This window comes from Haliaeetus leucocephalus, unplaced genomic scaffold (assembly GCF_000737465.1).
Source record: "Haliaeetus leucocephalus isolate CR32 unplaced genomic scaffold, Haliaeetus_leucocephalus-4.0 Scaffold151, whole genome shotgun sequence".
NCBI classification, from domain to species: domain Eukaryota; kingdom Metazoa; phylum Chordata; class Aves; order Accipitriformes; family Accipitridae; genus Haliaeetus; species Haliaeetus leucocephalus.
This window is the reverse complement of record NW_010972587.1, coordinates 13,838,289-13,864,467: the sequence shown is the minus strand read 5'-3', so window position 1 is coordinate 13,864,467 and position 26,179 is coordinate 13,838,289. Positions and strand designations below refer to the sequence as shown.

Below are 26,179 nucleotides of genomic sequence, written 5' to 3'. Positions count from 1 at the left end.
CTTAATGAGGTTTTAAACATAGCCTAGCACAGGTCACACAGTCACAACCATGGCTGGCACAAGATGTTAGAAAGTGGCATTGGTTTGTTTTGGAAGAAGCCAGCTAACTTCCTGACGCTGTGCTTGGATGAGTAAGCGTTGACCCCAGTGGAGTATGACTGCCAGAACACTTGCAGTTCTTTTTCCTGTATCACTTTTGTTACTGGTATCTTAAAACTTCCTTTTAAAAGAAGTAAACTTAAACCCTTTTTTCCTCTATAGCTGGTTTCGGAAAGTTTGCAAATTTAATTTTAATGATCTTATTTTCTTTGTAAATAAAACTGAATCATTTTGACTATCCTCTATTTTTAGAGCAAACTTCCTACAGAGCTGAGATTTTAGTATTACAAACCAGTATCTTTCAATGCTAAAAAAGATTAAAAAAAATTCTTTTTCTGAAGAGTCTGTTCTCCTGGTTGAAAATTTATGACAATCTGTGAAGACTCTGTACAGATCTGAGAGGGAGCACTCTGCTATTGTTGATGCCATCCAGCTCTTCCTAAGCAGAACACTTCAAGAGAAGAAAAATGTATTTGACTGCCAAATATTTTAGCCATATTCACTTTTCAGTATTTCATTATTTCTCTGCGACACTAGCCTCTTATTGAAGTGATAATTTTTAGGCTATAACACAGGAATAATGTTAAAAAACAGAGAATAAAACCATCTAATCTTATGTGCATAAATTGTCAATTACCTCTGATCTCCAGTTTTCCTTTAGAATCAAAATGAAAAGAGAAATATTTTAATAGAGGGTTATTGAGATTTAAATTTTAGAAGCAATTTGTCAACTTCACAAATTCTAACTGAAGTTGTATTCTTACCTTAAAAAGTATAGCAGAAAAATAGCAGTATTTAGTTCTTAATCTCATCTTTGATGTTGTTATATACCTAAAGTACAACAAATAATAAGAAATAGGAATTTGCCCATCAATACAAATTAGTCAAACTCTTTTTTTCTATTTAGTATAATAATGATACTAACATAATCTAGATGTTTTCCATATTGGAAAACAGCTGCCTGTTCCGTAGATAGGTGCTCAGCCATGCCATGCAAAGAAAGAAGCATTTGACCAAAAACAGACCTAAATAAAAAGAGTGTTGTCTAGATTCTCTTTAAAGTAAAGGGAGAGAAACAGGCAATCGAAATGCAAAACTCATCTCAGAACAAACTAGATGGATAAAGCAGGTCAAGCAACTCACACCTTAAAAGTGGATTTCCTTCCATAAAGGAAGCCTAAGATAACTAGCACCTGTGGACTTTCACATGGTAGATGTCTAGATAGATTAAATGAATCCCACACAGTACTTCATCAGAGCTTTAAACCATCTGGGTAGTAGGGTACTTATCAGATCTACAATATTAGAAATCTTTAATACAATATTAGAAACCTTTAATCTGCATTTTACAGCCTGAGACTAAATTGCTCTAGAAAGAGCAACTCAAAGGAAAGATGTTTAACAGCCCAAGTCAGGTCTGAATAGAAAAAGATCTGCCTGAGGGAGAAGCCAAGAGGATAGCTCCCTCCAGATCCCTGTCAGGATTTGGAATGCACATATTAGCAGTAAAGGGATAGTACACAGTACAGCAAATATGTGCCACAAGCCCCTGTAAAAGCAGCTAGGGGTTGGGTCTTGCCTAATGGGACCCAAGACTGCACCACAGCTCAGAATTGGAAGAGCTGTGGTTTAGGATCGACTTAAACTAAAGTCCTTTTCCTCTTGGGTGCTAATTCTGAATGTGGCAAGGCCATTTCATCCTGAAATACCCATGCTAATACTTTCAAAGCTACCTTGGTTTACAGATATTTTACAGTGCTATTAATATGACCTGCTTCTCAGGTAAGACAGGTAACTCAGATGAAGCTCTGCCCTTTCATGGGTATAATGCTTCTAAGGTCATTTAGAACTGGTTTAGATATTTCTAAATTTCATATTTTGTACATTTTTATACTATACAATACATTGAGAAACAGCTCAGAATTACATCCATAGTGTCTTACCAGCAGTCAAGGAGTACTGGACAGAAATATTTATTGATGCTAGACTTTAATACAGTAATTCAAATTTCATTTAGTTGTAATTCACCAGAAAATGAGTACTTTAGGCAGTAAATCTGCCCTCAAGATACATTAATATTTAATATGTGCAATGACTTGGGAGATGTGATATTTCAATTGAAAATCAATATGACCATAAAATCCTTGTGCTTATGACTTTTTATCATTTTATTTCAATGATCTCTCCATATAATATACAGCTGCAATTACGATCAAAGATGAGCACTCAAGAAAAGGGAACAAACAATATTCTTCAAAAGACCAACTTTCTTCCTGAAAGAAAAAACTCCTCTGCTTTTGATGAGTCTTTTTTATAGCAACTCCTTAGTGGTTTTACTTTAGTTTCAAGTTGCTTACTGTCCTGGATGAGCAATTTGTTTAAAATATGAAAGAAGTACATATATAGATAAAATACTTACTGAGCTATCTTAGCCACTAAGACAGCTGCATGTAAACATCCCCAAACGCCAACCCGAGAAAGAAATTTCTGACTAATATCAGTTGATCTTCCAACTGCAAAACAGTCTGTAGCATTTTTTAGAAAACCTAACTCTTGCCAGTTGTTAAGAGCATCAGCAGTGTTGAGTGTTTCATCAAGGGCTTGACACCAATATTTAAAAGCAGCTCTGTAACACATAAAAAATGTTCTCATCATATTGCTGACATTTTCCAAAGTGGAAGACTCACCTCCTTTTACCTTTATTGCATGAGATATAAGAAATTCTGATTAGGTCAAAAACTGAATTACAGTTTCTACAATACAAAAAGATACCATTCCTGGTCAACAGACTTACTGGGACTTGTCAAGCAATAGATATTACTTCTTAAAAACACAGAGAGATGCTTAATTAATTTGCTTAATTGCAATTAGCTAGCTAAGAAAAATAAACAATTTCCAGAACAAAAGCCTCTGAAAATATAGCTAATAGTGAGTTAGATGAAAGAAGTTACATGGACTTGAGGACAGCACAAGAACTTACAAGACAGGTGAAGGGTTTATGAATGCCAATTAAAAAATAATGTAACAATGCTCTTTTTTAATCCAGTAACTATATACCTTTTGTTTCCAGCGTAAAAGTGAAGATTTCCAAGTTCATGTAGAGCCTGAACTTTGAGGTCTCTCTGGTTGTTTATTTCAAGGATTCCTGTTATTTATTTTTTAATCAATTAGAAAAAAATATTGTCACATCATTAAATCAGTCACTGAATCGTGAACAAATTTTGTATGAGAAGTAGACATGCATTCACATGTAATTCAATGCATGAATATTTTTGAAAGATTTATTAGGCTTGTATATTTTACCTTCAAATATAAAATTTCTTATTTCTAGTAACTTTAAAAACTAGAGTAGGTTGTATTTATGGACCTGTTTACCTAAACTTTTGTATTTTTGTTTTTTTCAGACCTGTCAAATTTCTTCCTCTTCAAGAGATAAACTGGGAAGCAGGCCACTGGCCCTGCTAAACAACACTGCCTGCATACAGCACAGTAGCCCTATCCCTGGCTCATTTCTGGATCCCTTACTTCTAATAAAACCACTTACGGCATCTGTTGACCTGCTACACTTCACCTATTTTGTCATACGGCAAACCAGGTAGTAGTGCTGAGCTGTAACTGTATGAGTAAAGCCCTACTAGAATGTAAGATGTAAGCCACGCAACCAGGTCTCATTTTCAAATGCACAGAATCCAAAAGGTCTGTTTGGTAGGAAAAAAAACCCCACTATCATGGAATTAAAATTAATCCGCTAAACATTACACTGCAGATTTTTAATTTGGGATTCATCAGTATAACACCACTGAAGCAATGCTTTTTTGTAAGATGACATAACTGTAGAGGTTATGAACCAACTAGTGGCTTGTTTAGGATCTAATGCAGATTTTCTGAATCAACAGAAAGAAGATTGTCTATTTCTGGAAACCAGCTTTCAGACAGTTACTGCTGTCTGACAGAGGAAAATAACACTGGAATCAACATATGTGAACACAGATAGGTAGAATGATATTACATCTTAGCTGTAAACAGAAATTTATGAAAAAAAAAATTACCAATTGTTTGTTCATAGGAAGAGATAATTACTGAAAGCTGTGACTGTGGTATGGGTTTACTCTCAACCATACAGGAGAAATTAAATTTTTCTTGAGAAAGGTCACGTGGTGTTGGTAGAAATATCAGTTCATCTCCCACATTAAATTCCAGCCTTCTATTTGAAGAGATATGACTGCTGATTGCTCTTCCAGCATTTTCTAGACCAGAAAAGTGATTTATATGATCAGTTTGGAAAAGTATTATACTATTTCCAGCACCACAAATATTTCCACACCACATTACTCGAACAAATATACAACTCCTGTGTACTCTATTTTTATCTGGTTTCCTATGCTATGATTCTGTCTGCGTGTCTCCTAATTAAACTCATTGGACATAACTCATTGGTCAGTGCAACCAAATGAAAATATGTGCTTTGTTAGAGGAAATAAACTTGAGAAGATCTGCCAGTCAGTCCTCTGACAGAGGTTTGGCTGCAGAGAGACAAGTGACACAGCTGCATGACAAAAAAATTTACCATCCAACTGTGAGACACAAATCATAGGAAATCAGGCTTAGAGCTTGTGCTTAAAGAACATGATATGTAACTTTATATTCTATGTTTTTTCTAATTGTCAATAACAACTAAAACTTGAATTAAAAAAATCTATTCCTTTCACTCTTTACTATTTTAACTGCATATACACTTTATTAAGTGAGAAACACTACAATAAATAACTCACCTTGTGTGTGTGCAAGAAATAATGAAAGCAGTTTTCTGCTGTGTCTCAGTGCTCTGCTGTGATATTTAGATTTTTGTAGAGTTTCTCTAAAACATTTCAGTGTATCATTCACATCAAGAGGTACATGAACTAGGGCTTTTGCTTGACTGTGATCTAAAAGGAATTAATAATTATGGAAACAATTTTGCATTACATAAATACATATTTTTAGTAAATCACCCTGCAAAACATATATTTAAACAATTCCACAACTTCAAAACTAAAACAGATTAACATAATTGTCACCTTTGTTTCCTGTTGGATTATGAATTAAAGAAAATTATTAACCACCAGGAACACTTCTGAGCATTTACATCTTTTTCATTGTTACCTTTTAGTTGTCACGTCACATCTGTATTCCCTGAATTCCATCTGCCTTGGGCATGCCTCAGCTCAGCTCTCTGCTCTGAATTCTGGTGTCTGAAGCCTGGAAACAAATCTTTTACTACAACTGCCGATCCTATTTACTACAATTACCATAGTTTCTGTGGACTAAACCTCTCAGTTGGCATGCTCTCTCCACTGAATGCATAATATTACCTGCTCTCCTTACATACCGCATTATTTATTGTTTAATGACTTTCCTCAGCTGAATTCAACACAAAGCCTTGTGTGCAATGCATTGACATATCTATGATAGGAGGAGCTATGCTTTACAAACTTCCATTAATGACTATAACATTTTAATCCTGACCGAAAAGAACAACTGGGGGTAAGAGAGGTGTTTTGTCACCTTATAGCTCACTTCAGTTTTTCTATTGATTCTATGGATAACAGTGCATGCTCACATTAACTTCTGGGTATATTGCTGAATATCCAGCAATACTGATGGAAAACTGGGCCAAGATCACCAAGCTCATTCAACATACTGTAGGTCATCTGGCATCTGTATGACAACTGCTTTTCTCTGCTTTCAGATACAGTCTGAATATATTTGGAAAGGTCTTGACAACATTATTACCCATCCAAAATATCAAGAATAATAATCTGAAGACAAAACTGAGTTTATATTAGAAGAAACAGATTGTAGGAGCAGTGGAAGACCTACAATAAGGAGGAAAAAAGAAATATCCCAGTATGAAAAAAAAGGAAAGGGTTTGGGAGAAAAGAGAACTCATGAAACTGAAATGTGCTCTGACCTGTGTAATCATTTTTCACCTCAGGATAGAAAAAGCATCCAGGAAAAATCCGTTCACTATCAGAATGGACAACAGGCAGCTGTAATTTCTGCCCTATGTAGTTTCTGCAACTCATCTAAAAAGCAAGGTTTGTTTCATAATAATTGAATAATATTCAGAAAAAATCAATGTTTGGTGCTTAAAGTTAAGTATCTAAATACTCAGTCATATGACAAAATTTAAGAGGACTAATTTACAAAGACACCAATGACCCATAACTAGTACCCTTGTCAGTAAGAGGTGAAACATTCACAACAGCTAAATATTGGATATAAGTGTTCAGATGTTAATGAAGTAAACTTGTATCTTATTTGGTATTTGCCATAATCACGAGCAACAAGATGTTCAGCAAATATTTCACATTTTTTTGCGTGGATAAATGCATACTTGCAAAGAACCTATCAGTATAAGCATGCCTGAAGAGCACACTGCCTGTAAAGCACAATGTAATGCTGCTGCATAGGGATATACAAAACAGCTCTATGCAGATAACAGCAGCAGTCTAACCCTGTCAGAGAAGCAAACTTCCAGACTTCTATAAAGGGCTAATCCAGCACAGACATTTTATTTTGCTAATGTAGCTACATCACTTCAGAAGCAAAAGAACCAATTCGGAGCTAGTTCTAGACTCTCTGAATGGCACTGCATTGTGAAATGTAGCCATACCCTCCAAATTTCTAACTTGATGATGTCTTTTTTGAACGATCCTTATTACTATTAACTAACATTAGTCTTTATGCTGCAAGTTGTCCTTCAAAACTATGACTAATTGTCCACATTGCTCAGATAACAGCAGTATGTGATGGTTTGCCGCACTGCCCTTTTTTTAGACGAAGGACTCTGTTCTCGAGGGCAGAGCCTGAAAGAAGTCAGCAGGGAACAGCCTTACCGGGAGACCAGACGGAGCGCCCCAGCTGCCCTTCGGAAGCCAGGGGTGCCTTCTGAGTCCCTGCAAGCCCTGGGCAGCAGCGTGCTGTCTCCAGGCCAGGCAGTGGCTCCTGAACCCCACGTTTGTGTTCAGAACAAACTCGTTTGGAATTCCAGATCCCACTTCCCCCCCTGCTCCTTCAAGTCCTGTGTTTATATTAGTAATAGAAACATATTAAAAATATCAACCGCAACTGATATTGATAATATCAACCGCGATTGATATTGATAATATCAATGCGATTGACTTTAGCAAAACTTCTTAGAAATAAACCTTAGGTTAAAAAAAAGGAAAATCCTAATTTTTAATAGCTAATTCCGTGAAAAATTTCCAAGTGGCAATGTCAGTTTACTAAATACATAGAGCCATGGCTTTTAATGAGGAACTTTTTTTTTTTGGTGGTGATCAAGTTTTTCAAGTTTTTTATTGGTATTGTCAGTGCTCAGGTCAACTCAGTTTGATTAATTTTGGTCATTAGAAGCAGCATTCCAATGCAGAAACAAAGCAATCTCTTTGTATTTAACTTTAATTAATCACAAAGACTGCACAATATCCAAATAAATGTTTTCAGGTTAAAAGAGCGGCATCAAGAACTAACATGAAATTAGATTTAGGCTCATAATATGGAATGGGTACATTATGCATGGAAGAAATGTTCTCTGGGTCATCAAGTCCAGATCTCTGCTGCTGCTGGAATCACGTCACATAAGCCTTTTCATGCAATTCAACCAATTATGTCCATTAATTCATTATAATTTACTATTTGTGAACATTATGAAAAAAATATTAATCTAATCAGTGAAAGTACTTCTCCATATTTAGTTCACATTAAGAGTCAGTGCCCAAAATAGAAATCTGTGGTTCACCTTTTGTGCATTATCAGACAGATATTTTATGAAACGAGATTCATGGCTGTCTGGGCCACTGAATTGGAATTGCTGTATCCTTTCCAGCAGCTGCCTCTGAGCATATACCAGCAGCGGACTCACTTGTTCTGTGTATCTCTCACTGAAAAAAAGCAAAGTATACTAATTAAGCAAAATAACAGTATATTTAACTACATAGTGTTGCTTTTTATTTTTTTATTAGCGTTGGTGTAACTTACTGTGTAAATATGTTAAACTGTACAGCTATGTGTACCAGTGCTTCCCACTTCTTCATTTGATATAACAATTCTATTGTTTTAAGAATCAGATTACATATCCATTTCAAGTCAACCACGTTCACGTCATCCAGGGGAGACTGCGGATGGAGACTAGAACCACCATTCTCATCCATAATACCTCCTAAACAACTGGGAATGCAGAAGTCTCCTTCAGGATCCACAATCTACAGTGAAGAAACATTATTCTACCTGTTATTTTCAAACTTTTTTTAGGAAAAATCAAATTATAAAGATTAGAAAATACTGTAATCCTCTAAAAACTTGTTACAGACAATAACTTGGAGGTAACAATATAACGCAGGAGAAAGAAAACTCTCTCTACTGAAGATGTGATAATAAAGAGTATACTGTCTTAATAAAAATAATTTTTACCTTAAGAGACCTGCTTGCTTGTAGTTCAGTTATCATATCAATGATCATGTCTGATGCCAAATAAAAAGGCAACCAGATGGTGTTCCTAAGAAAATCCCTGGTAATGGGAAATACATCCGTATGGGAATGTGAGTGGTTAGCAATCAACTGTAATTCTTGAGTATAGTTCCAAAGTTCTCGACAAGCATTTTGAAGCAACGTCCAGTGGCCACCACGGTGAGCAAGAACCTATTCATAGCATTCAAAATATAATTACACTTTGGAAATAAAGAAATTAAAAGCTTCCTTCTTTTATTGCAAAGCTTGGGTATAAGTAATCTTTCAAAATCGAAGTCTGTGGATCATCCTTAATAACAAATCATTCAATATTTCAATTTATATAAAGTATTATAGAACCTTAATTTGGAAATTTTCATAGAAGCACTAATTTATAATTGAATTTAATTGTTGCTTTTGGTGTGAGAATAAGAAATAAAAATTAATTCACACCACCTATATATGTGTTTTTACTTGGTTTTAGAAGGGTTTATGGGAGGAGTAGTCAGTCTGCATTTCCATTCAATCACTGGTCCTTCTGTTTATACTACCGAGACATTCACTAAGACCTGTAAAGGGAAAGGTAAGTCTGCAAGTATTTTCAGAAAGATTTAACAAACATGAGAAGGAAAGTTACAAAGACTAAATGAAAAATAAAAAATTTATAAAAATTATTATAAGTTTGATAGAAATATGCATTAAGATAGGTGATATGTCTGACATTTCATACACTGCACTTGGATATTTTGCGGAAGATGAGAAATCATTGCTCTCTCCCCACTGAAATTTTTATGAAGTTTCTGAAGTGTGGGTTTTTTAAATGTAGAGAGTAGTAAGTATTGTAATGCAATGCTTAGTAATAAATAAAATGTTTAATAAGAAAGTGTATCTTACCACCGCTCTTCTTAAATGCAAAAAGATTTTTGTAAAATGCTGCAATAAAATGGTGTTTGGCAGAAACTGGTTGTATTCTTTGGGGGAATAAGAGACGGATATTTCTGTATCGTTTGTCGTTTGAGTTTGCGGAGTATCTGTTCCACCGAGTTTAATGCTCTGCTCAGAAGATTTCTCTGTGCCTGAAGACAAAAAGTTCACTGGTTAAAAATGAGTTAAAGTTCTCAAAAAATAATAATAATAAAAAAATATTATCAGCCAGCTAGGATTTTCCTGTGGCAGCTAAACACTTAAATGTTAGGAAATGCCAATGTGAAGGTTATCATATTTATAAGGTTATGATATTTAAAATATAAGATGCTTTTACTTTAGCATTGGGAGAAGCAGGGATAAAAAAAAGTTTGAGCAAAATAATAATGTGTACCAAACAGTTTTCAGCCTCAAAGCCAAAACACAACCCTCATAGAAGTTAAGTTTTAGGAAGAAATCACTGTGTGGCAAGCTCCCAAGAACCTTTCTGAAACTGAGGCCTCTTAAAAGGAGAAGTTAGGAAGAAGGGAAGATTCCTGACAAATTCTGTGGTATGTGTAGAATTGCTTCATTATTTTATTCAATACCAAATATCCACCAAGGTGAAAGACAAAGGTTCATGGTAGTGGGATACAGTAATATCTGAACTATAGGTTTCAGGCAGAAACTAATTTCAAGCTAAACAGTATCTGAACTCTATGGCAAACTACACACTTCATGAAATTCTTTCATTCAGAATTGCCGCAAAGGCTAGGAGGTAGTAAACAGGATTTTCATAAGTTTTCAGCAACTTTCAGTGACTCAGTTCTCAGTGACTTGTAAGTATCAAGACAAATGAGTATAACTAAAAGTAGGCTGTTGCAAAGAGAACCAGTTAATTCAACTACTAGTTTTTGTCACACCTCCCTGGAAAAGGCAAAGAGGATGGTTGATTCCTACCTAAGGAAGTCCTACACGGAATGATAGGAGAATTTTGCTCTCTACAGCTGTGGCAAGAATGTGTTCCCTCAAGCGCTACTTGAAAGACCAGGCTTGTGATTTCTTCTTGAACTTATGGTGGCTAGGAGGACTGCTTTGCATTGACTTGTATGTTATCACCAACATCTGAGGTAATCAAAGTCCTATATTTCACAGTTACCTACAGAGAAGAGCCTTTTGGCTCCTGTTGAAACCTCAAAGGATGTTAATGAAAATAGCTGGGATGATAGAACTGTCAAATGTGAAAGACAGAATTGAAGTAAAAGTGGTAGAAGTTGACCCTGAGGCAGCCTCTGCTACAGAAAAACTCTGGGGAGCAAGCAGTAGAGAAGGAAACCTAAATTATTCTACTTAAAATTTGAAAGATAATTAAAAAATTCAGTCTAACATTTTAAGAAAGACTTACAGAATTACCCAGAAAATTATTGACCTGTTAGGAAATCAAAAGGAAACTACAGACCAATTAACAACCACAGAAACTGATCACAATTATCATTGCATTTAGAATAATCTGGAATATTATGAATTTAATAGGTCTAGGTCGTGTGGCTTCTGCAAACCAAAAGCTAGTATTACTGATTTATTAAAATTTATAAACTTGTTCCTAAAGATAAAGAATAACCACTTAATAAAAAGTAACATATTTATCCATACAATAAACAATGCTCAGAGTTATTATAAATGCCCCATTATTGACTATTACTTCTTTTAGACTAGGTATGCCAAAAAGAGAAAATACGGAGGACATTCTCGAAATCCAGAAACACCTTCTCTTTGAATAGGCTTGAGTGTTTTTCCAAAGGTGATGTGGAGGACTAATGATGGAGGTCAAGGCAGAAATTAAGAGAAAGAAAAAGTTAAGTTGAAACTGATTGTAGTTGTTCACCCCTTAGAATTTCTTACGAGTTTGTTCTTCAGTCATTCCTGACTTTTTAAGGAGAGGAGGAATTGGTGTTCTCATGTTACTCTCTACAGCTTCTCTCACCACTACAGTGCCAGAATTACTTAATGAGAATAATTCAGGATCCAAAATACTGTAACTGCAGAAAGGGAGAAAAAGAAGAAAGCACAAAAAAACCCCAGCTATAACATTAAAAAGGATTTTTATATATACAAAGAAAATTCAATTTCTCAAAAGTGAGTTTTGATTACTTTCCAGCAGCTTTAGGAATCAGAAATGATAGCCAAAAGTTATAAGGAATCAAAAAATAGCACAGTATAGTATATTTCAAAACTTTCATCTCACCAGCCAAGCAAGCAACCAAAAACGTGCACGTCACCAGCCATATGATGGAAAGCAAAACTTGTTGCATATTAAATCAATCTGCATTTGGAAGCTGAACTGTTCATATGACAAACTGACTGATGATATTGTAATTCAGATCTGTTTGCATTAATGGCAATAACATAATAACCTATATTAATAGCAGTCACTAATAACAAAGTAAGGTATACCTGTCCAGATGCTGTGAACCACAAATTCCAATGTTATATTGCTCTTCCAGTTTCTTTTTAAATAAGTTGTAGTGTGCAACTGCCAGATAGATATTCATCTGAGACCTCCAGGGCATCTCTTCAAGACATATTTGATGAAACTTCTTTCGGTTTAAGTAATTACTCACAATTGGATTCAGCAGTACCACTAAGGTGCAACGAGCTACTTTTTGCAACTCTTTCTTGCATTTCCTAAACCAAAATACATGAAGTAGCAAAACATGAAACAGTGTTTTCTTTAAGCTCTAGAAAAGAAAATCATGGTAATGGCACACAGAAGTATCCCATTGCATATCCACAGACTTGTATTAACTCAGAAGCATGTGACGTATTTCTAGCAAAAGGATTTTTGCTGCCATCAAGAAAAGCAACTGTGTTTTCCCTCTTTAAGTGCACTTAAAACATACTAAATCCTAGCTCATATTTTAACAACTTCCATAAGATATTTGTCTTAGTACTTACAAAGAGTTTAGCTCTGTGTTTGAAGGTTTTTGTACCTGAATCATCCAAACAGATTATTATAGCAAATACAATATGTTTCACACAGCCTGTTCAGGAGATGGAGGGTCTACTATTATACTATAAATTTGGATCATTCTTTTTATTGCTGTGTTTTGGTAGCTAATCATCCTCAGTGTGAAGAAAACATTTTATTTCAAATTTGGAGGCCTGGCTTTAATTTCCAGCCATAGATTTTTGTTTGTTTGTTTCTCTGCCAGATCAAACAATTCTGTATTACCTGGCACACCTACAGTGCAGTAGTCAAATCAAATCTCATTTTTTCTTTTTTAGAAACTGCAAACTGATCCCTTCATCAATCTAAATTATTTTTCTGCCTGTTTTCCACCTTTAAAACATGGGCAGAACAGTATACCATATACAATGATGACTGTATTATACAGCAATGTTATCATGTAAGATATGAAAGAGTAGCTGAAAAACCAAAAAGCCCAGGATAAGTTAAACATCCTCTCTCCCACTGAAAGCCATGAAAAACACGTTAAGCGAGGCAGGTGTTTTCTGTCGAGGAGGAAAAATGGACGGTTTAGGTAAATATTTAAAAGATAGTGTAGGGCAGACTTTTTTGAGGTTCTTTATTTAAAAGACTTCCCAAATCAGCTATGTCATTGCTTATATTCAGCTATTTCTAGTTTTCTACTTGCTAATTGCTGGAAGCATAAGTGACCAAAGCACCAGGTAATCAATAATACAAATTCTTCTAGATCAGAAGGTACCGTTACTAGCGAGTTAACCAAATATATACAATTATCTGCCAAAAGAAGAGGTGAATGAATTTTCATTTGTTTCTCTCAAGAAACAGTTTTCCATAAGCTACAGAACACAAAATCCAAAAAGACTAGCAAAAGGATAACAAAAACCACTCTGAAACTACCTGAACATCAGGAACAAATAAACATCCTTTATTAGATTTCTAACAGGTAAGCTCCTCAACAGAGTTTGAAAAGCATTATAGTATGCAGATTAACATAGCTTTTCCACCATGACGAATCAACATGCTCAGGCTAACACAACTGAAATACAGTCTTTGAATATTAATACAAAGACTTCAAAACCTTCAACAGTTATTCTCTGAAATAGAAATGAGACAGATTTTGTTCTCTTGAGTGGAAGCCAATTTTATACCAAACTAAAACAGAAGAGTAAGTGGACTGTGAACAAATTCGTCCTTTTGATAGAAAAAAGTTTTAAAATACATTCTTAATTGTAAACTAAATTTCAGACAAAATATTTTTATTCTGTATATGAACCTGACAACTTGTTTTCATTTACCTTTGTGCTTCTGGAGATTCCATTATGTTGGGATGTTTCATGAAATACTGTCTAAGAGTCTGTCTTTTTCGAATTGGACTCAAGTCTTCTTTTCTTGGTTTCTTCAAAGTTGATGCCTCTGGTTTCTTTAAAGGTGAGGTCTCCATACTCTTTAAAAAAATCTTCCATGAAAATCTTAAATATATTTCAAATACTTATTTATACCTACATTATCAATTACTTGAGGTATACAGCAGTTTGGTTTATGCAGGAACAGAACAGAAAATAAATTCTGGAACTATTTGTCAAAATAAGACAGCAAAAGAAATATTTAATATTCCAGAAAGCTTTACAATTTTTCTGGAAGGTATATGTCAAATGCCTGACACTAAGAAGCCAGCCAGGTCCCCAAATATTTTCTTTCATATACCAGTGTTGTTCATCTCAAAAATAACAATAGTTCTTTTCCTATTACTATAAATAGTAAAACTTTGCAATGCAAAAACTGAGACAGAAAACCCTTTTCCTAATCTATCTCAGATGCTAGCAGTGTTACAGCATTACTAGAGGGTTATGAGGAAGAAAACTCTTCCTCCAAAACAATACAAATCCATTAAGATTATTCTCACCTTCTAATGAAAGCAAAAATTTATTTTAAAAGAATTCTGTACAAAAAGCCTTTATTGTGCAATTAGAATATCTGCACAAGGAGTTATTCATGAACAACTACTCATGAAAAAAATGTAAGTACAATGTATTGTACCAAAAGGCCTAAACTGATCTCCTTTTCTTAATGTGATGGTACCCAAGGCATTTTCTATTAACATATTGGGGTTTTTTAAAGGGATCTGATGAAAGGCAAGTTTTCATTGATTTTGGAATGCATTACTCTGACTAATCTCAAATTCCTCACAATTGTTGGTCTTTCAGATAAATCCCATGCCAACATTTCTTCCTGGTTTTAGGCGTGCTGCGGTGAGCTGAGGACTAAAGTTTGTATCCCAAATTTTAGTAATTATGCATGTCTCTAGCTGAGGTTTTTATGAGACAGCTTTTAAAAATTTATTTTTGTGCTTATGGTATTGCTGCCCAGTGAAGACATACATAACTCCTGAAAAATAAAACTCACTTTCTGAAACTCCACAACTCCTGTACTGTATCTATCCGTGCCTTCTGGCAGAGTGGGAGAAAGTGTTTCTTGTGTTGAAATTCCATTGATACCGAGAAGGTGGTCGTTCCTCCTGACAAACAAAAACGTTAAAATCATCATCATCATGTTAAACTCTTTTCATAGTTAAACGGTTATCTTTGGGAACAGGTAGAGCAGAGCACATACAACTCCTATTTCATTGGGAGTTTTAAATTCAGCAGGTTTTCTTTCCTTCTTCTCCTTCAGAAAATAGGAGGTGCTCACTTTGGAGGTTTATTATAGAAATCTGAATTTATAGGCAGTAACTATCTCACCTTCCTAACTCCTAGTAAAACAAAACAGTTTGCTTCATTACCCAAATTCTACTATGGGATTCTGCAAAGAACTTCATGTCCAAATTTTTTGGTCTTTTGTAACAGCAGTTCCTGTTCCCTATAATGTATCTCCTTTTCATTGATTATTTGCCTTTCAAGTTTTAGAAATACTGGTGTGTGTTTTTAACAAAGTTATAGTTAAATTTCTTTGGGATCCTTTTAAGTAAGTGTCTACAATTTGGTTCTGCTTATCTTTTCAGTATAGAATTTTTTTTTAGACACTACAGTAGGCCCTGATCAGTCAGCTTTTGATTTAACCCAACGTACTTCTCTAAGTTATCCCACTGCCTCATAGCAATATGCAAATGGCCATATTACCAAGTGGTGTCTGTGAAAAGGAAAATCCTAGAAACTGCTAATGGTAGACAGGACTTTTGAACACATACAGCCAAGGGAGAAGTCTCCATGTATAAAGAGGTCACAATACAGTATTTTCTGTAGCTATATAATCCTCTGTGTTCATGAAACTTCTGCAGACTAGGAGCTATAGAAATGGCTCCAGATGGGTCTTCTACCAGGTACAATTTACAGTTTCTGCTGTAACTGTGACATTGGTGAACCTAAGTAGTATTTTTTCACTACTACTATAATAGAGATCTACCTCTTCAAGTAAACTTGCACATTGCCTGCCCACTCCAGAACACATTGAAATTTCTCTTCATTCAGGATTTTGTGCAAAACTTGAACAAAGAACTCAAGAAAACGTGATTTCTTCCTGAATTTCATCACTGCAATAAAGTAACAAATAATTAACACAGTTTTTGTATTTATGCTGTAACAGGTTTCTGAATTCAGCTATAATTACAGCTATGTATGTCTCAAAGCACATATTTATCTCATGTTGCATGCTGATGAAGAAAAGGCATACTGATACTAAAATCAGATAGGTCATGATACGCAACAGCAGTTGCTAAATACTCCTTCTTGTGACCAGGTATCCAGAATCACAAGTTCACTCTATTTATACTCCTAGAATGACAAACATTCTAGGGACTGAGGAAACTGGCTTGAAACTATTTTTGTATCATGCAGTACATAACGCAAAAAATATTTTTATAACAATATTCAACATGCCTAATTGTACACATGCCTGAATAAAGTATAAACACAGTAACTGCATCCTATTCACTTAGGCTGCTCTTCTCAGTGACAGTCACATTAGTGTACAAGCATCACACAGTTCTCATTGCAGCAGTGGAGCTGCGTTGCCTAGATTTTAGGCAGCTTTTTAATTGTTTGCAAACTGCTTTTACTGTTTGGCTGTCTTCACAATTTTTTACCATCAAGAAATAAATATGTATTTATCCTATCTGAAAGCTATACTAATTTTACAGGCTAGGCTCCATTGATATTTTGAACAGCAGTAAAAAAAAAAATAAGGCAGTGGCAAAGGCTACATACCAGAATCTTAAATCCTCTTTCAAAAATGCAAGTGTACTCAGACTTTTGTGAATTCCTCTTTCAGTAACGTTATTTAATGTGGAAATGGGGTATCTCAATTTAAAAAGAACATTCCACACAAACAGAATCTTTGAAAATCTGACACAACTTTAAAAAAAATGAGCTAGTTTTTAAGATTATTAGAAAATAAACATTATTTAAATTATTTAAAATATTAATATTTCATATACTTAACATCAACATCTAAAATAATTTGTTGCAAGTATTTCATAAACAAATGTGACTATATTAAGAAATTCTTTTAAGCTGTTTTACTTGATTATGTATATTTGAGAACAAAATGAACAGAAAGTTTCTGAGAGCTTATTCCAAGCAAGAAGTAAATAGCTCTACTGGCAACCTTCTGAAGTAAAGCAGCCTTTACAATTAAAATAAACACAAATTATCCTACCTTCTCGATAAGCATTGCTTGATGTCCAACACGAAATTACAGGGTAGAGGAACAAAGGATCTTCCTGTCCTGTAAGCTCTGATCCACGAACTACATCAATAACCAAATCAAATCCATTATGGATAAGCAGTGATAGTGTACAACAGAAACTCTATCTGGAATCATAACTGAAGACTAGAAAAATCCTTCTTTAGCACAGAGTTTGCTTTTAAATCTCTCACTGTCATCCAGAGAGAAATTCAAAAGCTTGCTCTTTTCTTCTAACATAAGTAGCTGTGCCACTTAAATAATGAAGAGCTTATGGATGTGACTGATGAACTTCCAGCTACTAGACTAATGAGCAGGATGTCTGGAGTTCATCAGAGGTCTAACAAAGGTTCACACAAATCATCTGTGCAGTAAGGACATGTCCAAAAATGTATTTAAAGCTATATAGCATGAACTGTACTCATGATGCTACTAGTGACTAATGCTTACATACATGCTTGGCATATGGATAGCATAAGTAGGTAAAGGAATTTTTTTTTTTTTCACCTTTCTATAAATAATTTACTAAATATAGGTGTAAATAATATATACAATATATAGATATAAATAGTATATCTAACATATAGGAGAACAATAACTTGCATTCAAGCTTCTGAGAGTTAAACACAACTGCATTACCAGCTGATGAGCACCAGAACAATGTTACTTTTGCTAGTTGCTATTTTGCCTTAGTAAAGAAACCTGAGCTACAAGTTTTCTGCGGCAAGTTCTGTGGTTGAAAGATCAATGCAGCTAGTCCCTGAAAAAAGCAAGGTTAAAAATGCACTCTGGAACAACGAGTTGTGATAGTGGATCGATAGCTACACCCTCCAGTGGTAGCAGTTAGTTCAAGTCTGTTGAATGCAAATCAGGTCCAATTAAATAGGACAGACAGCAGGACAAGCAGATTTTTTTTTTTATTTTATTTTTAGGACAAATCACACCCTTTAATAGTACTCTCTCCTATTTGACAAGTTCAAAAATACATTGCTTCAAATGAGCATTTTCACAAAGAATAACACCTCCCAAAAAGTTTTAAATGGGAAAACATTTGAAATTTCCAAATTTAAATCATACTGTGTATGAAATATTTTGGTTTTCTCAGTTTCTTATGAAAGAGGCAGATTCAGCTCTTTTTCATTTTTCTCATAGACTATCATCAAGGGATTGCTAAGTGTTGATCCACTTTTAAGAATTGCCCATGACAAGATTTTTTTTCCAAAATATTTTTAACAGCATGCCCTACGAGTGTGCACATTGTCCTAAACCACTTACACATATTTGTAAGGATAGCTGTAAGCTTTGTTATTTGTTTTGCATGGCCTCAGCAAAAGAATGCTCTTCAATTTTTATCCTGAAACTTATTGATGAATACACTATTTCAGCAACAGAGCAGACTTCAGCTGTCAAGTATTTGCCAATTACTGAAAATGTGTTCTCTAACTGATCAACCCATTAATTTAACTTCCTAATAAAATGATGTTCCATTCTTAATAAGCAATCAATGTAATTTTCAATTAACTTACAGAATTCATTCTGTATCTTATTCTACAGGAATGCAGGCATCAATGTCAGCAGCAAAAAATGAAGGATCAGTGCACAGATGAATGGAATTTTTGCGTCACTCTTTTTATCCTATTTATTACAGAAATGCTTTCTCTTCTAAGACAAATGCATATACTGAGATGATGGGCAATAACTGGAACATGAGTCAGCAAAGACCAGTTGCTTACTGGGCTGTATTAGAAACAGCATAGCCAGCAGGTCAAGGGAAGTGACTATCCCCCACTGCTCAGCACTTGTGAGACCACATCTAGATAACTGTGTTTGGTTTTGGACACTGTAGTACCAGACACTGACATACTGGAGTTAATTCCAGTGAAGGGCCACCAAAATGATAAGGAGCTAGAGTGCATGGCAAAGCAAGAAGACGCTGTGAGAACTGGGTTTATTCAGTCTTAAGAAGAGATGGCTTAGAGGAGTCTACACGTACCTAACAGGAGGAATACAAAATGTGGAGACAGACTGTTCTCGCTGATAGGACAAGAGGCAATAGATACAAGCTGGAAATCATAAAATTCCAAATAGATACAAAGAAAGTCTTTTCAACCATAAGGGTGGTCAACTATTGGAACAGGTTGCCCACCAAGGTTGCAAAATCTCTTTCTTCAGAGAGATTCAAAACAAGTCCCAGAGCAACCTGATCTAATCGTATGTATTTTAAGTAGGGGGTCGGAATAAATGCCTTCCAACCTAAATTATTCTATGATTCTGTCCATGCTCCAAGGAGTACAAGATGCCATGTGGATATAATGGGGAAAAAAATCAGTAGTGGCTTTAAGTTCTAATCAAGTTTCCTTTATAAGTCCTACTTACTAATTCATCTAAGTTCGGCAGAACTATTAGCCTGAAAATTCTTGTGCTTAATCCAGACTCTAAGATACAAGATATATATAAGTTGGTATGTTCGTTCCTGAGTTACAAGATAATTAAATGTTAGTATACATCCAATTCCTTCACAAAAAGGATAATTTCTGTTAGCTTTCTTCAGGAAGCCTTTTCTCCACTAAAATTCCCTGCAGTGGTCATTACTACTAGCACTGGGAGGATAGTAAGGCATGCTGTAAAAGGACAATGGTCTTTGCCACTGCATTTTCTGATTTAGGAAGATAAAGCAAGCCCAAATAACATGGAATCCAATTTACACAGATTGGGAGAACATATATATTTGCAGAATAGAACAAAAAAGACCATTCCTTTCTAAGAAGGAATGTGTGTTTTGGTGGAAATTATGAAAAAGATGAATAGAAGTCATCATACACATCACTACCAGGTATAAATAAGACCACCAAAATTATGATTTTGGTTGATTTATCATGGAAGATACATGAAATAAAAGTACTTCTTAGGTAAATAATTTTTACAAATAAACCATAGAAAGTTCCATAGAAAAAGGTAAGTGTTTTAATAGTACACCCACCTGGTTTTGTCAGTCTGAGCAGATTTGATTCAAGAGCACTTAGATTTTCTGTTGCTTTTTCCATTGCAGCTAAATGGGATGTCTTTGCAGAAGGGGTCTGAAATATCCAATACATAGTTATGAAAACTTAGCTTTTACCTAACTAAAACCAGCAGATCAATAGAGGAGTTTAGGTTAGATCCTAAGTCTTCTAATTCCGTAATAATGATGTTAATTTCATCAGTATTGTCTTATTTTTCTATTCAAGTGAAATGAATTGATGTTCATAAATTTTTTAGTATGGCTTCAAAAACCTGGCCATGATTCATTCTTGAAAGATCTGCAACGGAGTGAGTGGAGTTGTTCTGCCACCAAATAAATTTTTAGGGAAGTCCCACATGCTACTACTACAACAACATATTTGAACAGATTGTTTGACAAAATATGTTGTTTTCCAGAAAAAAGAAATCTTTCGTAGATTATTTACTGCCTACAGAAATAAAAATCTTTCTCTGGAAAGAAAGTTCTTTTTTTTTTCACTTCAGTGAAAGTATAATTTTCAGTCAGCCCTACTCAACTCAAGATATTATATTGTTCCTATGATCTTAGATTCCTTTCTCTTTTTCAGTATGAACCTGGGAGCAGCTAACACAAACTCAGCAATAAACAACAGAGAAAATTTTGTCCTGGATCCTATTACTGTCCTACAAATTTTCTTACAGAAATCCTTCCCTGTAAGCTGATTGACTTTTGGACCCTCTCTTTAATATATATCTGTTCCATGCTCACACTGCTTCCTTTCTTCCTCTCTCATTATTCCTACTTTCTTTCCTCTTTTTCAAATCTCCTCTCCAGTAAAATCTCTTCTAAAATGATTTAAAGAAAAAACAGACAGGAAAGTACGGAAAATCAACACTTTACTCCAATTCTGAATTGCAAGAAATCTTCACAACCTGCTACATCTCTTTGTAATTTAAGTATTAAGGTCTTTGTGGCTGAAAGTCCTTCCTCCGTCAAGAAATATTTTTCAGTCTAGACAATTCCTAAGTTACTCTCTTATTATGACTCTGTTTCAAGCAGCTGCAACATGAAAGGAGAGGCTAAATGTCTACATAGTATAGGATATTTTTGCTTCTCTTTACTCATACAATTCTTTAATTATTTTTTCTGTCCAATAAAGCATTCCTGGAAACTATATGTGAAGATCAGTTAGGGATGCTTGTATAAATACCTGCAGGATCCTCATGGCTCTGAATTGTAGTATTGCTAACCCCTCTCCAGTTCAACAAGGTGAGACCCTGTACCCACTGCAGTCTGCAACTGGTCTTAACTAAGACGGCTACAATTAAATAGAAGCCTCTCAGCTGTACTTTGGGAACTCTTATTCTACAAGGAAACTCTTATTCCATACAATCACTTCTAAAACAAGAAGTTTATAAATGTAGTCTTCAAAATAATAGAATACAGTATTTAGAGAAAAGAAAAAGTAAAAATCAGAGCAATTACTTTAACTTCTTTGTTAGTGTCTGTTTCTTCAGTTTCTAGAGCTCCTGACAGGCAGGGTGAGGTTGTTGGTGAGGAATCCAACAATTTTTTCCCGTAGTTAACAATAATTACTGCTAGTTCATATTCTTTCCAGGAACGTAGTACCTATTAGAGAATCACCTGTTATATACTTTTGTTTTGCATAACACATAATGTTTCATTATTTTCTACTTATAGTTGTCAAAATGCATTAATATTAGAAATGGAAATTAATTAGCCAATACTTATGTTTCCTTTTATATAAAAAACAAGACTATAGACCTGTAAAATAATTGGAATTGCAGATATGTTATCTATGTGTTCTACTTCTGCTTAACCTATCCCTCGGAGAATAGAAAGATTTAACCAGAAGCATCTATCGCTGTGATTGACATTCTCCCTGTTCTCAGGCAGTACTGTTATCAAAGAATATAAAGGGTAACTAAATGATCCTCACTTACCTCTCTGGTATCAAGTGCACATTTGAAAATCCCAACTGCATTAGTGAAAGGACTGGTGAAATTTATTTTTTAAATTATGGAATTTATAAATGAACAGTGTAGGGAATGTTTTTAGATGGCTTTATCTTCTCTAGATAGAGCTCTAAAGGCCAAAGTGCTTCTGCGATATGCAAGGTAACTTCACGTTAGGATGTTTGTCTTTGGGATACAACATAAGCGTATAGATCACTTTAGGATAAATACAGTACATGGCCTGACTAACTCAGCAGAAAACCATATACCATGGATTAATCAGAAGCACTTGCAATTCACTCATTCTGTTTGATATTCTGTATGCCATTCTATTGAAATGCTAGCTCTACGGGGAAAATAAAAAAAAATTTTAAAAAACCCGAGCAGAATAAGCAGTCACTTAGCTGGGGAATCCAACAACAAACACGCACTATGTCAAGGTTTCGAGGTTCCTAATAGGCTTTATTGGCCTTGATAGCCTCCACCTTGGCCCTCCCGCCATGGGCCCAGGAGCCCCCCCTCAGCTCGCCGTCCCCGCCAGCTCCTACGTGGGGGGAACGCCGGTCTCCCAGCGTGCTCCAAGCCGTGCCTGGGCCAACACGCGGCGTCAGCCACAGCTCAGCCTTAGCCGAGGGGCACCCGAAGCTAGAGGAAAGCTGACTTCTTCAGCATCATACATTTATCGTGGCGGGTATTTTCACTCTCTATACCCGAGGAAAAAAATCCTACCGGTACCACTTCTCTCCTTATCTCACTAAATAGACTGAGTTTCTGAATCATAAATGTGATCTACAGATAATGTGTTACGGTTAAAAGTCAAGGTGTTTGTATCCTGCCAGCATGTGGGACTAAATGGTATAAAGTCACTTGTATCTACTTGGCAAATAGGCCAGATATGCTAATCTGATTAAACTACAAATATGGCCTATTTGCAGTAATTAAACCTTTAAATTTATATATTACATATAGGCCTTAATGAAAACAGTACTGCCTTAAATGTAAAAATACACAAAAAGATATAAAATACAGATTTCATGTCATAGACTAATAGTTACAGTCTATTTTCTGAACAAATGAAAATTCTCAGTTACAAAGTCAAAATGTCATTATTATATAAAATGCACTGGTACAAAGACACTAATAAATATTTCTATACCTTTACTATTTAAGAGTGCCAGTTCTCTAAGATACTACTCTGACAGCCAGCTTACTAAACCTTTTTTTTTTCCTCCAAATGGCAAGAGCTGTATCTTAAACTAAGCTGTAAACACAATAATACACACCATACCTTTGCTGTATAAAATGAAGTACAAGCTATCATATGCTGAATACTCTCATAACATCCTGCCTGCCTCCTCTGCAAAGCAGCACTTGGAATTTCTTGAAGGACAGCCAAGCACTTAATGAGGATCTGTAAATACAAGGGTTAAAACAAAGTTTGGAGTCCGCAACACACTTACAAGCTTGTACCTCTGCACAGCCTATTGTATCTGATGGCGAACTTTAAAAATACTTTGAAATCTAATGAATAAGAGGAAATGCTAGCTCTACAAAAGCCAATAATAAAATTTCCATTTAATTTAACGGTGTCAAGATTTAAACCACAGGCTTTTGGAATAAATGACATGTTCACATAAAATCACAGATATTAAATTACAGATACATGATGGATATTTTTGCTGATTTAATTAACATGAAATCAAAGAATGCTTAATTCAGTGAGATGACATACTCCTAGTAGAGGACTGGTAAAAACTATATTGAGCTGGTCAGAATTTTAAATGAAAGAAAAATGTTTCCAGTATGCTCTAAAAATAAAAAGACTTCTTTCCCCCATTTTTGTCTATCAGACATGAAAACAACATGCAACTAAATTATTTTCCCCTTTAATTAGGAAATGTGAAACAGGAGCTGTTTCCAGTGGCTAGCCGTGCCATGCCTTTAGTAGGTCATCACAGCCAATGACTTCTTAAGCAAGATGCTATCCCTGTATGTAAATAGATTTTTTTTTTTTTTCCCTAAACACTCCTAAAAACTTTTCTCAGGGCCCTGAGCACCCCGATAGTCATTCCCTGAGCAGCCTCACTTGGGGCCTTCTCTCACATCTTCTGCCCAGGGGCCCAGCAGTCCCAGTTACGCTCAGACACAAGCCTTCAGTCCCTGCTTGAGCTCTGGTATTGGTGTGCTGGTCTTCAGTTGTCTCCTGGATGAACCTTGCACTTGTGTTGGAGCCTTGTCTCCAGTCTCTGGCTCCAACTCCTGCAGCTCCTGACTTTTTCTCCTGCATGGACCCTGGGCCAGCCCAATAACTTCACCTTCTCTGGACTCTCGGTGGATCCTCTTACCAACACCCCGCTCTGTCTGCCACGCTCAGATGCTGCTAGTCTGTGCCTTGCCTGCACTGCAGTCACCTCATCCTTCCCCACAGAGCAAACATGCTCGTACTGCTGCTCCCTGACAAAAATACCCAATTATGGGAAAAAAGTTGCATGTTTCTACTGTATCCTGGCTGAATCGAAAAAGCACATCTGCTGCTTCAGAAATGGCAGGAAAGGATTCAGGTACTCTGTTCTCAAAGAGAAGGTGCTTGCTTCTGGAAAGGAGCACATGCCTGGAAACTAAAGACTGCATTATCAAAACATTGAATAGCCTTCTTTTTTTAGGAAGAAAAAAAACCTGTACATGAAGCAAACATTTCAAAAAAAAGCCATAGGCAAATACTGTTTTTCTTTCCTCAAAATTGCCATCTGCAAATAGCATTCAAGTAGAAGTTACATCATAGATTCTCCTATAGTTTAAGAATACCAACAAATCATCCTGAAGAAACAATCAATATTCTGCAGTTACTTTAGCATATCTGAGAGTAGAATCTGTGCAGCTTACACTGAACGTATACACGTTAGGAACACATAAAACCATAAAAGGCTTTTCTTTCAGCAGCTACTAAGAACTTAAAACCTAGATATTTAGCTCTCCCACTGTACACTCCACTGTAAGTTTAATTTGAATCACTACAACTGCAGGACTCGGATGCCAGCTGCTTTGTCTTAAAATGCTCTCACCTGAACTACTGGCACTGAAGAAATCTTGTGATAAATAACTGGGGCAAGGAGACCATAACATTGTACAACAGACTGCAGGGTGTAACTTGAATCATTCAACCAATTGCTAAGTTCAATTGCCAGAGTCATTCTTTCGCATTCTGCTAATCTAGCAACCTGTAAAAGAAAACCACATTTTGATTCAAATATGAATTCTGTTGTTTTAAATCATTTGAGAGTGAAAGAAGGCAGATGTTATGGCAGTTTAAAAAGCAGTATAAGCAGCAAGTAAGAAAAAAGTCTAAAAATTAATTTACATTGACACCTGTTAGAAGTATATAAACGAATTTCTAAAGGAAATGATTGTTCTTGACCTAATTGTGCCCTCTGAATTTACCCATATGATTTACAAAGCCTGGTTAACAACCTCAACTTGTGTGGAATGGAAATTTCACATGGTGACCTCTCAGAGTAGATAAGGGGAGGATAACAATTCCTTCCTTTCCCTTCCAGTTATCTGCTGCAGTCCTTGCACGTGTGAGCAGATCCAGTAAAGTCAGAGTAATCAACTGCTCACATTTTTACGAGATGACTACTTCAGCAAAGAAAGAGTAGAATAGGAATGTAATAATACAAGAGGCAAAGCTTGACTTTCCAAATAAAAGAAAAAGTTTTTTGTGTCATTAACATGCCCTTATACTATAAGAAAGTCTGAAATAAAAGAAACAGTATATTAAAACCATGAAACCCCATTAGAAGTTCAGTATTAATGGAAATACATGTATTAAGTATCAGAAATGTTTAGAATTAAAAATCCAAGATGCATCTTAGTAGGACAAAAATAACAATGATTATACTTTTTTCTTAAATTATAGTCTACCACCACTGAAGTCAAAGACAATCCTTCCTCAGCTGGAATTACTGGGCTTTGGATTAGGCAATAACTGATTCAGAAACCATCTTTCTACCAGGATACAAAATAACCAATAGCTACTAAAATACTTCAGAAAGAAAGACCAGATAA

At 35.4% G+C, this 26,179-nt stretch overlaps 1 protein-coding gene across 1 annotated transcript in view; it reads right to left on the bottom strand.

Moving 5' to 3' along the window:
- Window positions 1-26,179, bottom strand: part of CFAP54 (cilia and flagella associated 54) — a 117,873-nt gene that overhangs the window by 47,880 nt on the left and 43,814 nt on the right. The window contains exons 20-33 of the mRNA XM_010561983.1: window positions 25,177-25,332; window positions 23,403-23,525; window positions 20,139-20,235; window positions 17,132-17,221; window positions 15,881-16,007; window positions 14,885-14,996; window positions 13,777-13,925; window positions 11,947-12,177; window positions 11,395-11,531; window positions 9,484-9,665; window positions 8,554-8,781; window positions 8,122-8,345; window positions 2,519-2,725; window positions 864-930 (exon numbers count right to left, since the gene is read on the bottom strand). Of these exons, the coding sequence (XP_010560285.1) occupies window positions 864-930; window positions 2,519-2,725; window positions 8,122-8,345; window positions 8,554-8,781; window positions 9,484-9,665; window positions 11,395-11,531; window positions 11,947-12,177; window positions 13,777-13,925; window positions 14,885-14,996; window positions 15,881-16,007; window positions 17,132-17,221; window positions 20,139-20,235; window positions 23,403-23,525; window positions 25,177-25,332 (2,130 nt within the window). The remainder of the gene's footprint in view (window positions 1-863; window positions 931-2,518; window positions 2,726-8,121; window positions 8,346-8,553; window positions 8,782-9,483; window positions 9,666-11,394; window positions 11,532-11,946; window positions 12,178-13,776; window positions 13,926-14,884; window positions 14,997-15,880; window positions 16,008-17,131; window positions 17,222-20,138; window positions 20,236-23,402; window positions 23,526-25,176; window positions 25,333-26,179) is intronic.